Source organism: Carassius carassius, chromosome 35 (assembly GCF_963082965.1).
Source record: "Carassius carassius chromosome 35, fCarCar2.1, whole genome shotgun sequence".
In the NCBI taxonomy this organism is placed as follows: Eukaryota; Metazoa; Chordata; class Actinopteri; order Cypriniformes; family Cyprinidae; genus Carassius; species Carassius carassius.
In genome coordinates, this window is record NC_081789.1 from 18,621,778 (window position 1) to 18,635,065 (window position 13,288).

The 13,288-nt window shown below is 36.0% G+C and overlaps 1 protein-coding gene across 2 annotated transcripts; it reads left to right on the plus strand.

Annotated features, from left to right (window-relative positions):
- The first annotated feature begins 660 nt into the window (after positions 1 to 660).
- mybl1 (v-myb avian myeloblastosis viral oncogene homolog-like 1) lies at positions 661 to 13,198 on the plus strand. Of its 2 annotated transcripts, XM_059524733.1 has the most exons (16): positions 661 to 1,131; positions 3,742 to 3,841; positions 4,340 to 4,411; positions 4,783 to 4,875; positions 5,321 to 5,541; positions 5,639 to 5,825; positions 6,013 to 6,090; positions 6,495 to 6,593; positions 7,639 to 7,869; positions 8,782 to 9,153; positions 9,233 to 9,372; positions 9,466 to 9,580; positions 10,062 to 10,172; positions 10,350 to 10,463; positions 10,574 to 10,753; positions 11,104 to 13,198. In XM_059524733.1, exons 1-16 carry the CDS (start codon positions 1,109 to 1,111, stop codon positions 11,227 to 11,229), a joined length of 2,262 nt encoding a protein of 753 aa, XP_059380716.1. In that variant the 5' UTR covers positions 661 to 1,108; the 3' UTR covers positions 11,230 to 13,198. The 2 variants fall into 2 exon arrangements, with proteins under 2 accessions (XP_059380716.1, XP_059380717.1); XM_059524734.1 differs by lacking the exon at positions 6,495 to 6,593 and having other exon boundaries at positions 664 to 1,131.
- Positions 13,199 to 13,288: the final 90 nt, after the last annotated feature.

Below are 13,288 nucleotides of genomic sequence, written 5' to 3' on the forward strand. Positions count from 1 at the left end.
ATATTGTCCTATTAACACCATTATAACTGATTTTGTGGTCCAGGTATATATATATACAATTTTCAAAAGTATACTGGGTTGGTGTGTGTCTGTGTGTGTGTGTGTGTGTGTGTGTGTGTGTGTGTGTGTGTGTGTGTGTGTGTGTGTGTGTGTGTGTGTGTGTGTGTGTGTGTGTGTGTGTGAAGTGCAATTCATCATGTTAGTAATTATGTAACATTGCAAGGCAAACGTTTAGTTAAATGTGTTAAATTGTAAATAATTTGTCTGTTTTTAACAAATACACTTTATTTCAAACAAAACAGATATACTCATGTACATTTTCCAAAGACAAAAAAACTCACAAAATATCCGCAAGAGGGCAGCATGGACTTTCATAATTAGAAAGCCTGTGATACGTTTAAGATTTTTTTTTTCCTAAGCAGTGCTGTAAATTACAATATTCAGAACCTGCGAAAAAATTACATTCTTCTCCACAAAATACCTTTAATTGTATTATTTAAACATGAAAAGGTTAAGCGGTAAAGTAATCTCACACTTGTCCCACACTATCACTAGCTGTATGCAAATAAAAAGGGCGTAAAAAGGTGCTCCGCCCACCTTTTTACACCAATCAGCGACGAGGCCGCGTGCGCGGATTCAAACCCGTTACCGGAAGAAGGCTGTGCGCAGATTCGGCGGGATGGACAAAAAAATGATACAGAACGATTGGAAAACTCACACACGCTGAGAACACAGTCCAGAGTGACAGTACAGAGGGGTGTGTGTGCGTTCAAGGTGCGCAAGACTAACACAGAGTTATAGCAATATATGTTCTACCTTCACCATTTTGAGATCGCATTGGAAGTAATCTTTTTTGGTTTTCCTTATTTAATAACAAGCATTGTGGAAGGACGTTTTGTCGTATTTATTGCAAAATTGCTCTCGGGGATGTGATTGCACGGATCTGAAGCTTTTCACGGAAAACAGATACATGTGTGACAGTAGCACGTGTGGATAAATGTCAGCTGTGTGTTTTCAACAAGAACTGCTACACTTCGAAAATAATTGCAATATTGGATGTTTTAAAGACACTTCCCTTTGAAACGAGCTGGACTTGAACACAGTTGTCATGGCCAACATGAAGTCTCGCAGGTGAGATGATCAATCTTATTCAGTGCCTTGTAAACTTAATCAAAATCAACATTTAAATAAGCAGAATAATTGTGGTGTTATGGATTCTGTGTAAATGTACAGATCTTATGTTGATGCCCAATTTACACAACATCAGGAGATCGTATAACGTTAGATTGTTTATATCTGGAGTCTCCAAGATGAGTTATTTGTGTCGCTATGGCAACAGTAAAGCTCAAAATATCAATACTTAAATATTTATGTTAATAATTTGTGATATTTAACTGTATAAAAATGATATGACAGTAAGTGACGGATCACATGTAGCACCTGCTGATCCACAAGGTTGATCATGATTCAAAGACTGACTCAAGCATTATAAAAAAAATTATATATTGTTATATATACAAACATGTTTCCTCATACCAAATGTCATTTATCAAACAGTTTCAAATGTTTAAGATTAGTTTATTGTGTTAGCCTGAATGCTAGTAGTTAGCCTAGCTGTTCCCTATCGAACAGTACAGCTGAAGTGAACTAGCATGCTAACCGGTTATTTTATAATATCTGAAGTAAAATTTGTCTGAAAATTTATAATAAAAAAATATTGTAAAAAAAAAAAATTACTAAAAAAGTTTTTAATTTATTTACATGTGATAGTGTTCACTAAACAGAAATAAGAGAAGGTGCAAGTGGATTATGGTATTAGATGACAGTTGCGTCCTGCTGCCTTTATAGGTCATTATTACATAATAAATACATTATTAGACAATCAACATTTATGTTTAACAAAGGATATTAAAGCAGACCGTGAATATGTAATAAGTTGTATCTTACTCTTTGTATAAATGTACACATTTGTTATACATTTACACTCTAGGTATAAAGCCTATAATTCAGTTTGATTTGGAGGGATTAAGGAAGGAAAGCATTTCCTATATTATATAGTCATTAGAAGTTAAATTAATATGTAATACATTATTAACAATGTTAAAAATTGATCAAACAGATTTGCATATTTAGAGGTAAACAATAAGTATTAGACTTTACTTTAATGTGTATTAGAGTTGTAATAAAGTAGTAAGTACATTCATCTTGTGTGTAATGTTTGGCACACAAGCATTTATTCACATCTAGTTAGATTTTCCAAATGATGACGTTGAGGGAGGAAGGTGATGTACTGCTTAGTTGTTGTACCTAAAAAGAAACGTAATGGTATTTTTGGATGAATGAAGATTTTAATGTGTGTTTCCCATCAGGAAACATTTCAGACCCCATTAGGAAAGGCCCTTATAAATCATGCTAAATCATGATTTTTTTTTTCTTTTTAATGTAAACTTGCAGTTTTCTGTGAGAATTATTTTTAGGGGTAGGCTTAGTGTTATGGGATAGAATATGCAGTTTTTACAGTATAAAAATAATTATTTCTATGGAAAGACCCCATAAAACATGGAAACCCAACATGTTTGTGTGAGTCTCTCTTGTCCTCTCTTTGTTAAATCAGGGGTTGATAAATCTGTGTGTCACATACTGATGGAAGATATCTGAATGTTATTTCAAAAGGGAGACCAGCTGCAGGCCTTAATCTGATGGACTATGATTGTAGTTTGTCCAGATCCTGTTTGATCGCTTCCATTGGCCGAGCATTACTTTGGCCTGTCTCCTGACTGAATAAAGCAAGCAAATCACCTCTGAAGTATAGCAGGCTTGTTCATCACCTCACCCCTTCCTTGAGGGTGGAGATCATACTGAAGCATGCTTCTTAAATGAAACACTTCATTCATCGAGTGGCTTGTAATACTGAGAGCCAGCCAATGTTTCAATGATAAACATGCAGACTGGCAGCAAGAAGGATTTTGGACTTCCATATTTGTACCGCTTTAGTCAAAGTTGGACTTCGGCCTAAAACAACACTTAAACACTTTTCCTCATAACTTTAGACTTTGCATCAAGGCATTCTGGAAAAATGTGCTGTTGCAAATTTCTTTAATGATTGGACTTCCTTCCTTGCTCTTTTAGAGAATCTTTCAGCTCTGCAGCAAATAAGGCTTGAGCTTGGTTTATGTTGATAGTCACTATTAGCATCGGATAAATGGTTTTCCATTAAGTTTGCGCTCTGGTATCCCAGGGAGACTTAACTACCCGGTGCATGGTGTTGATTAAATACTGTCCATCTCATTGCATTGGTGAAATGTTACCAGGCAACAAGGCATTCCTATAGACTGAAGTCTTTGGCATTGTGATTGTCACTTTAATTTACATCTGTGGAAACGACTTGAATGTGTTTTTTGTGTGTGTTTTTGGATAATGGAAAAAAATAATATTCAAATAAATTGAAATGCAAACTAATGCACTGAAATAAGTTGAATAATGCTTGAATTCACTTTTGTGGCTTGCATTGCCAGCTTGCAGAGTAATTACTCTCAGGCATGTCCTGTTTAACGAGCTGGCTGCTTTTCTAAACTGTTTGCATCTTGTATCTACAGATGAGTGATCATGCTTGTCTGCTCAACGGTTTGTGTCAGACAGACAGTTTGAGAGTAATGGCTTCTGTGAGAAAATTAGACCAAACACAAAACTGTGTTTGACTCTTCCTTTTCTGTATTCTTTGTATGTGTTTTATGACTGCAGTGAAGATGAGGATGATGAACGTCATTCTACGGACCCTGACAGCAGAGACCCCAAGAATTCCAAAAAGACCCTGTGCAAAATTAAATGGTCCCGGGATGAGGTATTATATACATGCATTTATATTTTAATTCTAATTATTTCACATATAATAGTAATATTTATATATTGAGAAATTAGTACTTTTATTCAGCTAGGATGCATTAAATAGCCTAAAATTGACAGTAAATACATTTATTTTGTTACAAAATATTACTATTTCAAATAAATGTTGTTCTTTTGAACTTTCCTTTTATCAAAGAATCCTGAATATAAAATGTATCATGGTTTCCACAAACATATTACTGTATTTTTGATCAAATAAATGCAACCTTGTTAAAGGATTAGGGACTTCTTTCAGAAACATTTCACAAATCTTACTGACTGCAAACTTTTGAATGGCAGTCTATGATATTTTAAGTTTCAAATGGGAAACGTTTTAGGTTTCTGTGATGAAACAGGAAAGGGTGGGGAATTGCCAAGTGCTTTTAGTTCTGCTCTCACAGCCTGTAAGTTGTGTCTGAGGTGAAAAAAAATCTCATGATATCTCTTTCGTGCGCAGGATGAGAAGCTAAAGAAGCTTGTTGAGCAACAGGGAGCTGATGCTTGGAAATCAATCGCCAATTATTTCCCAGTAAGTAACTTGCTGAATCAAATGCTTGATCATTACTTTAAAAGCATTTTTAAAATGTGGCTGGAATATTGTAGTGTAGCTGTGAAGTGATTTTTTTTTTTTATTATTTCACATGCGTATTCAAATTAAATAAAGTGTTACTATACTGTACCATACTATACCATTTTACTATAAACCATCATATTAAGTTCTATCTTTAGACTGAAAAACACTATTGCAAAGGAAAGACTAGATAGACTTTCAGCAGTACTCTTATTAAATGTATGTTTTATTATTAGTGACATGCCTGTGAGTTAGTAAAGGTGTTGTTATTGTAGGTGTATGTGTACTAGCTGCAGGTGTTGATGTGGGATTTTGTTGCACTTTGACAGACAAGGACAGATGGTCAATGTCAGCACCGTTGGCAAAAGGTGCTCAACCCAGAGCTGGTGAAAGGACCCTGGACAAAAGAGGAGGATCAGAGGGTAAGACGAGCCGGGTGTTCTATGTCCTCAGAGGAAGACAGAGATGGATGAATAAATGGCGAAAGATGACGCGTTTGGGTGGGGTGTGATGACCTCATAGTCCTGTTTTTATGTTTTAGAGTGCAAACATCATTGTACTCCTCCTCTACCACCAGAAGAACTGAAAGCTTTTGTTGCAGTATCCTACAACACACTGTTTGGAAGTTGCATGACAACATTCCAGAAGAACTGGCATTGTTCTAAACACACACAAAAAACACTTTTTGCCCTATTCGGCTTATAATGTTAATATAAATTTAAAAGTTGTACATAAAATACTGTTTTTTGGGTCAGTAAGACTTTTTAAAAGAAGCCTCTTATGCTCACCAGAACAGCATTTAGCGTCCATTACTCCAGTCTCACTTATGTTCTGATCATTTGTTCATCATGTTTCACATCTCAACAGGTGATTGAGCTGGTTCACAAGTATGGGCCCAAACGGTGGTCAGTGATTGCCAAGCACTTACAGGGCCGCATAGGCAAGCAGTGCCGAGAGCGCTGGCACAATCACCTCAACCCAGAAGTGAAAAAATCCTCCTGGACCCAGGAAGAGGATCGTATTATCTATGAAGCACATACACGTCTGGGCAACCGCTGGGCTGAGATCTCAAAGCTGCTTCCTGGACGGTAAAAAGATCTATTTGAACTCAAAACCGAGAATATAGAAGAATACCAGTGTGTGTGTAGGCCAGAGAATGACCTTTACTTTACTGGACTTTTATAGGACAGACAACTCCATTAAGAATCATTGGAACTCCACCATGCGCAGGAAAGTGGAACATGAGGGTTACTTGCAGGAGGGCAGCAAGAGCTACAGCAGTGACCCTGACCAGAAGAAACGCCCCAAATCCAGTCCATCTGTGGAATATCAACATAACCAGAATCAGATGATCATGAGCGGCCAAACACAGGTGATCATTTTAGGTTTTCTTTAGTTTTTTTTTTTGGATAATTATTTTTAGACAAAATAGTATTGAATTTTGATATGACATTAACCTAACAATAATTTTTGAATTAATTTGTATTTATGTTTAATATTATACACATCAAATGTGAAGTGTCTAACATACAAGCTTTCATATTGTTTTTGATTAGCAGCCACCCAGATATCCGTATGGTTCACAAAGTGGCCAGTGTATTGAAAACATCAGTGTTGAGATCTCTAGCTTTATGTCGGTAAGTCCCATGGTGCAGTTCTCACGGCATGCTTCAGTCTCCTCTATATCTCTGAACTTCCTGCTTTCTGAAGTCTGTTTGTCTTCTCTATTAATTAAAACAAAAATCAATCTCATATGTTTGTGTATAATTGTTTAATCTGCATGTGTGTGGTTTGGTGTGGTGTTAAACTGCTCCTTATATGGATTTCACCAGTGCAGTTTTACGAATTTATATGGATTATAAAATAGTGTTTGGCTAATTAACAAATTGAATGTAATATCAAAGTCCTAAAAAGCAGCTGAATCCTGAGTGGTTTTGCTTGGTGAAATTCAGGACCTCATAAAAGTCTTGTGAAATTGTCAGTAAACTGTGTGTCTCGGTCTCTCTTTCCGCCTCTTCCTCCTGGTTCTTCTTCCTCACAGCCATGCCATGATGACCCAGACAAAGAGAAAAGAATTAAGGAGCTAGAGCTGTTGCTAATGTCAGCTGAGAATGAAGTCAGAAGACAGTCGGGCCCTCGTGTAAGAAACACCGTGTGTGCTCGTAGAATAGTGCGCTATAGGTCCCATCGCCTCCCTTTATTCCCATCTTACTCCCCCATACCCTCATTTCTAGCTGTGCTGCTTAGTAAATCCTCCCCGCATTCACTGCCTCCCTGCCTCACACCCACCCTTAGTTTTATTAACTAAAACGACCGCTAGTGACCGCTTTCAGGCATGAAAGCATGTTTTTTTAATTTTTATATATATATATTTTTTTTTGCACTTATCAATTAATTGTAACATATTCATCATTAAGTTATATGAAAATTATATTGACAATACATACTGTATTCTTTTCTGCATATTATAATTGATCCTATCATTATAAATAATATTATCAACTTAGGTGAAAATGAATGGCTTTAAATAATTCTTCACCATTTCCTTGTCATTTGTCAACAAGAATGCAGTGTATCATTACTATAGAGATTATATTGCTTTTATGCTTTTTTTTTCGGTTAATATCATAAATGTTTACAAGGGTCAGTTTATTGAAATTGAGATTTACACATCATCTGAAAGATGAATAATATTTGTTAGGATAGGACAATATTTGATCGAGTTACTGAAAAGCTGGTATCTGAGGGTGCATAAAATTTTAATATTGAGGAAAAAACGCCTTTAAGTTTTCGAAATAGAGTTCTTAGCAATGCATATTACTAATCAAAACATAAGTTTTGATATATGTATGATAGGAAATGTACAAAGTATCTTCATGGGACATGATCTTTGCTTAATATTCTAATTTTTGGTATATATATTTTTTTAATATGTAATTTTGACGCATATAATGTATTGTTGGCTATTGCTACAAATAAACACATGCTACTTATCACTGCTTTTGTGGTCCAGGATCACATATGGTCACAAAGTAATATGAAATTCACATATTATAAGTGAAGTAGTGTAGGTTTATTGGCTCGGATGTGTCTTAACTCTCCCTTCCACATCACTTCAATTTTATCATGGTTTTTTAATAATCATAATTTCTTCTCACTGACCTCAATGGTTTGATCCTATAAAGAATCCAGAGAGCTACTCCAGCTGGTCGGACAGCCTTCCTGATGATACTGTCACCACCACAGAGAGTATGGAGGACAGAGGGGTCGAGGTGTGTCGTTTAGAGCAGGGCCGGCCTGCTGGGATGCCTCTGCCTGTCTCTCCCAGCAAGTTCCTGGCTGCTGAGGCCAGTGCTGTGCTGTCCACTCTAGAGACCATCCCAGAGTTTGCAGAAACCATGGAGCTTATTGACTCGGTAAGCAGAGAATTACAAAAATCGAATATAATATGGATTGTACATTATCTATAATATAGATAATGTATTATCTATATATAATATAGATAGTAAAATATGGATAATATTATAGTATAGTTTCATTATTTTGCAATAAAAATATATCAGAATATTTCTGTAATGTATACATGTTGAATAATAATATTGCATTAATATTTTAATCAGAATGATTAATTCTAGATGTTATTAAAATTCTTGCCAAGACAATATAATACATACAATATAACCAGTAAGTTAAATATTGATTACTAAAAACCGAGAAATGGACGATATTAAAATACTGTTATATTTTGTCTAAATAAATTCAATCTAAAATATCAAAAACTCAAATATTATATATAGTTTGAGACAGATTAACAGTGATATTAAATAAAAAAAACTTTAGGTGTCCATTGGATGATAAAAAATAGGGGACATGCACAATTAAATATCAATATCAACCAATACTGATCGATTTAAAAAAAGAAGTATTTTAGCCAATAACTGATATAAGACTGTACCTATATTGTGCATCCATAAATGATAGGTAAAAAAAAAAAAATTATTTGCTTTTGGTCTTGCAAGTGGCACACCCTCCTAATCAAAACTTTAAAAAGCTGTATTTATTTAGGTGAGGTTTGAAGTTATATTTTAAGTTATAGATTTCATGTTTTCTATTTTTCTCAGTTCCCTTTTTACAGCATTTCTGAACGCATTCTGTAAAGTATATGTACCTCAATATTGGTTACATATAATTTACTTCATTATATGCCAAGCATAATTTACTCTGTATTATAAATTTAGTAATTTAGTTCAGTTTAGTAAAATGATATCAAAGATGCATATTTTTACTTGCCACTAATGAAAAGTGAGGAAAATGTTTTGATGCTTCAGGATCCTTTGGCCTGGAGTGATGTGACCAGCTTTGATCTCACTGAGGGAGGCCCCTCTCCGAAGGCCACTAACCCCACTGATGTTTGTACGACCCTGGTGAGGTGCACAGAAAGCCTGGCCTATCCAATAAATGCTCCCGCTGTCCCAGCGATGAGCAGGCAGTGTGCCGCGGTGAACCAGGGCAAGTCTGTGGCTCTCTCTAACACCTGCATGAACAGATTCAGCTCTCCACCACTGTCCATCATGAGAAAGAAGAGAAGAGAGAGAGGAGATCAGTCACCTGCAGATGAAAGGAGCTGTGCTTACATAGACAACAGTGGGAACTCACCAAAAAACACCCCTGTCAAAGGCCTGCCATTCTCACCCTCTCAGGTATGGCTAGATTTCTAACAAAACACCTTTTAGACCACAGAATTGTCTGGATTCATTCAAACCTTTTTTTCCCATTTAGTTCTTCAATGTCTCTGGTGGTGAGCCCTTGAGCCTCGACAATCCTGCTCTTACATCCACTCCAGTGTGTGGACAGAAATGCCTCCTCAACACACCCCACCAGAGAGAGACCACACCAAAACACCAGAAGGAGAACACCGGGTCAGGCATCATTCTTCACTTCTGCTGTCTTAAGAATATCGAGCATAAAATCTCAGAATCCAGAAATGACTAATACTGTTTTTGTCTTCACAGTTTTAGGACCCCAAAACTCCATAAGAATATTATAGTCCACACTCCAAGAACACCCACTCCTTTCAAAAATGCCCTTGCTGCCCAGGAGAAGATGCACGGCCCGTTAAGAATGGTGGTAAGTCCAAATGGAAAAACCTTTGATGTGTGTCATTATTAAGAGGCCTATAGTAATATATTTATTTATGTGTGTGTATATATATTTATATATATATTGTAAAACAGTCTGCGCTGCTCTCGAGCCATCCACGCAGTCACAAAAATTGGGCTGCCTGCGGACGGTGTGCGAACACTTCTGATTATGAAAATTTTGTCACGCGGACAACCGCGTAACTTGGATGGACACAGTATACTTTGGCCTTAAGGCCGCCTCACATACAGCTTACAAATCAGGATTGTGCTGTGTGTAAACTATTGTGCAGCACTTTCCCCATTGTAAAAATGCACTGCATGATCAAACATTTAGGTGAGAAAATTATATATTTAAAAAAAAATGCCTCACTCCACCCCCAAATTAAACTATTAGCATTTATCTATTAGCTTTATCTGGTGCTTCACTCATTCATTTGCCTTTTCATATATTATGTTGGTGTGTTCAGCCCCAACCACTGGCACTTCTTGAGGAGGACATCAGAGAAGTTCTGAAAGAGGAAACTGGGGCTGACATCTTCACACAAGTGCAGAACCAACCTCAGTTCAGATCTTATGAGGTACCGGCCACTTTCTTACGTCTGTTCTGGTCTCACAATCATGCAAATGGGGTTAGTTTAAATGTTCAAATGCTTTTATCGAATGTTAACTTTTAAACTAGTTAACACTAGTTTTTTTTTTTTTTTTTTTATTAACATTAGTTTTTATTTTTAAACTGTTTTATTTGGGGTTCACAGCTGATGGAAGCTCCTGCAAGGAAAGTGAGAAAGTCTTTGGTATTGGACAGCTGGGAAAAAGACTGTTTAAATGTACAGCTGTTTCCCCAACAGCAGATTAACAGCAATGAAGAGGTAAGCCCATTATCCTAATTTACAAACTTATGATGCACCATTAGTGTTTTTAACTTTTTGAGTTTGCTTTTGTTTCTCCTCTTCACGCGACATCTTCGCCCCTCTTTTAGTCTCATAGTAACAACCTACTGACCAGATCAATGCTCATGATGCCATTGACGGAGAGAGAGGAGAACTGTTGCTCTCCTGGATCACTGAAGGAATCTTTTTCAATAGTCCGCTCGCTTAGCCCACAGGACAAGAGAAAAAACATGACCCAAAGGGGCCCACCATACCAAACACCCGCTCCGGTAATTCACTCAGTTGTTCTGTTAGCATCAGAGCAAAGAAGAAAAGCATCTGATATGACATTCACTTATTTATATTCATTGTGCTTGCAGAAACGCATAATTGACTCGTTAACTGAAATAAAAAAGAATTTTTAGAAACTGAATGTTTCATATTTTTAAATGAGCTTTTACTTTATTTTTCAGTTTTCAGTTTAGTTTTAGTAATTTAGTACTTCAGTTAGTTACTAAGGAAACTTTATGTATATAAATAAATATATATATATATATATCTAATATTGATATTTAATTTTTTCCCAGCTTGATTTTTCCCAGCTTACTTGGTCAAACTCAAATATTTTCATATCCAACAGGCCAACAGTGAGTGGGAGGCGGTGGTTTTTGGGAAAACGGAGGATCAGCTGATCATGACTGAGCAGGCCAGGCGTTACTTAAACACCAACCCTACCGCCTGCATTTCCAGAGCTCTCGTCCTTTAAACATCACTACTGCACTACAGCAACCCTCCTCTTTTCCTCTATCACACCGACATTAAACCTCTCAGACAATCTGGTGTAGGAAACAGAAACACTTACTATAATGTTTGCTTAACACCTACTGACATAACAACGTATCGCTTAGGATTAAAAAAAAACTTGTATGGAAATGTAGTCATAATATGTAGTCAAAATACAAATAGCACTAGATTTTCAGAATTTAGCTAATGGTTTTTAAAAATTTTAGCTGTAGACAGTGTGCTGATTCTTAAGGGCTGCTTTTTTTTAAAGGAAAAAATCATAAAACTGATATTTTCAGATAGTTTTAAGCTCTTTTTAGAGGATTTTAGAGACTGGTGTTAAGGATTGGGGAGCACTGGCAGTGTTGCACTACTGTGGTTGTTTGCTAGGGTGAGGAGTAACTGGATAGCACTTACAACGTAATCGTTTCCGCTCCAAACGTAACAAAGGTTCCACCCCGATTATTTTATTTTATTTTATTTTTTAAGAGTAAGACACTCACTGAATGTATTGTATAGCATGAATCTGCTAAGTTAACGTTTACTGGAAGGTACCTCGAACATTTTATTTGTATTTTTTTGCTCTAAAGTGAAGGTTGTTAAAGAGGCGTAAAATCGCTGACTTGCATGTTTGCAACTGAAGTCTAAATCCAGCATCTTCGCTGCTTATGAAAATGTTCTCAGTTTAGCCAAAATCATGTTTGGTACTTATATTAATGCGCATGTTGCATTATAAATAACACGTTCCAAGAACAGATACGTAGGTGAGATTTGTTCGTTTAGAGCTGTAGGTTCTATTTATTAAATCTTAACTAATTTATTTATTTCAAAGATATAAAGAAAATCTAATTATATTTCTTTTCTGTTAAAGATTTGACTACCTTCCATTACATATTTCTCATTTCAATAACACTGCCACTAATTTCTTGGCCTGTACAGTAAGGTTCCGTCCTCTTTACACCAATTGGTTGACCATAAAAGTAGGAGCAAACAGCATTCAGCCTCCAAAATATGGGGAAATTGCACTTTTTTCAAATATTGCATTATTGTTGGTTTGTCATTATTATCTATTGTTTTATGCCCTCTGTAGTGTTTACATTTTGTTGTATGTGGGGATTTTTATTGGTGGCTGAATGTATTTAAACATTTCATTAACACTGACATGTCAAGACGTCATCCGAAAGGGAAAATGGTGTAAACTTAGTTTCTTTCTCCCACTTTCTTGCTCTGGAACAAATGTTTGTAAGGATTTGCTCGCTGCTACTGAGTTACAGCAGGAATTGACATAAGCACAATGGTTTGAAGGAAGTGTAGGACAATTGCTTTGCTCTCATATGAGGTGAAATGTTGAATTAAATGTCTTGTTTTATTATTTTATTAACATGAGAAGAGCCCATGTAAAATAGTTTCAGGTTATTCACAATGATAAGTTAGTCTGAGGAAAAGAAAAACCCTGATGTTAAAGAATTCGGCAGTATTAGCGTTACATATTGGGTTTTATCATTATAAAAAAAGTTGTAAAAAGTTTATTTTTGCTAAATGTTACCCAGATATTGGAATGCAAAAACACCATCTGTATTCAAAGAAACACTACATATTGTGTCCCTCAACGCATCTGTGTTACTGAGATTCATTTATAATGGCTCATGTAACATTGTAGATAACTGTTTATTATGTCTTGGTCATCTTCATTTTACTGTCAAAGTGTTTGTCTTGTTTGTTGGGATTTCCTTTTTTCTGTAGACTTGAGGGAAGCAAGAATATGTAGCAAGCGGACATGCATGAAAACCAGCAGTGCACTTCAACTGACATACAATTTTCTCATGCAGTGTTACGTATTTGACATTGTTTTCCGCTGAACAATAATAACCTGCTTTTTTGATATTACAACCAACTCACCAATAGCCATGCTGTCATTCACATACCTAAAAATAAAAATATGCTCTTTAAAATGTGCCACTTATGTATTTTTCTTTAGAGGTTATGGATTATTCCGAAACTGATTCAAACAGTATTTAGCTTTTTGATTGACACCTCTTCCA

Bases quoted from the DNA above. Each gene is read 5' to 3' on its own strand.
- mybl1 (XM_059524733.1), top strand. From the start codon at position 1,109: ATGGCCAACATGAAGTCTCGCAG. The intron at 3,842-4,339 runs GTATTATATACA...TTTCGTGCGCAG, and splicing joins TTAAATGGTCCCGGGATGAG to GATGAGAAGCTAAAGAAGCT. The intron at 4,412-4,782 runs GTAAGTAACTTG...GCACTTTGACAG, and splicing joins CAATCGCCAATTATTTCCCA to ACAAGGACAGATGGTCAATG.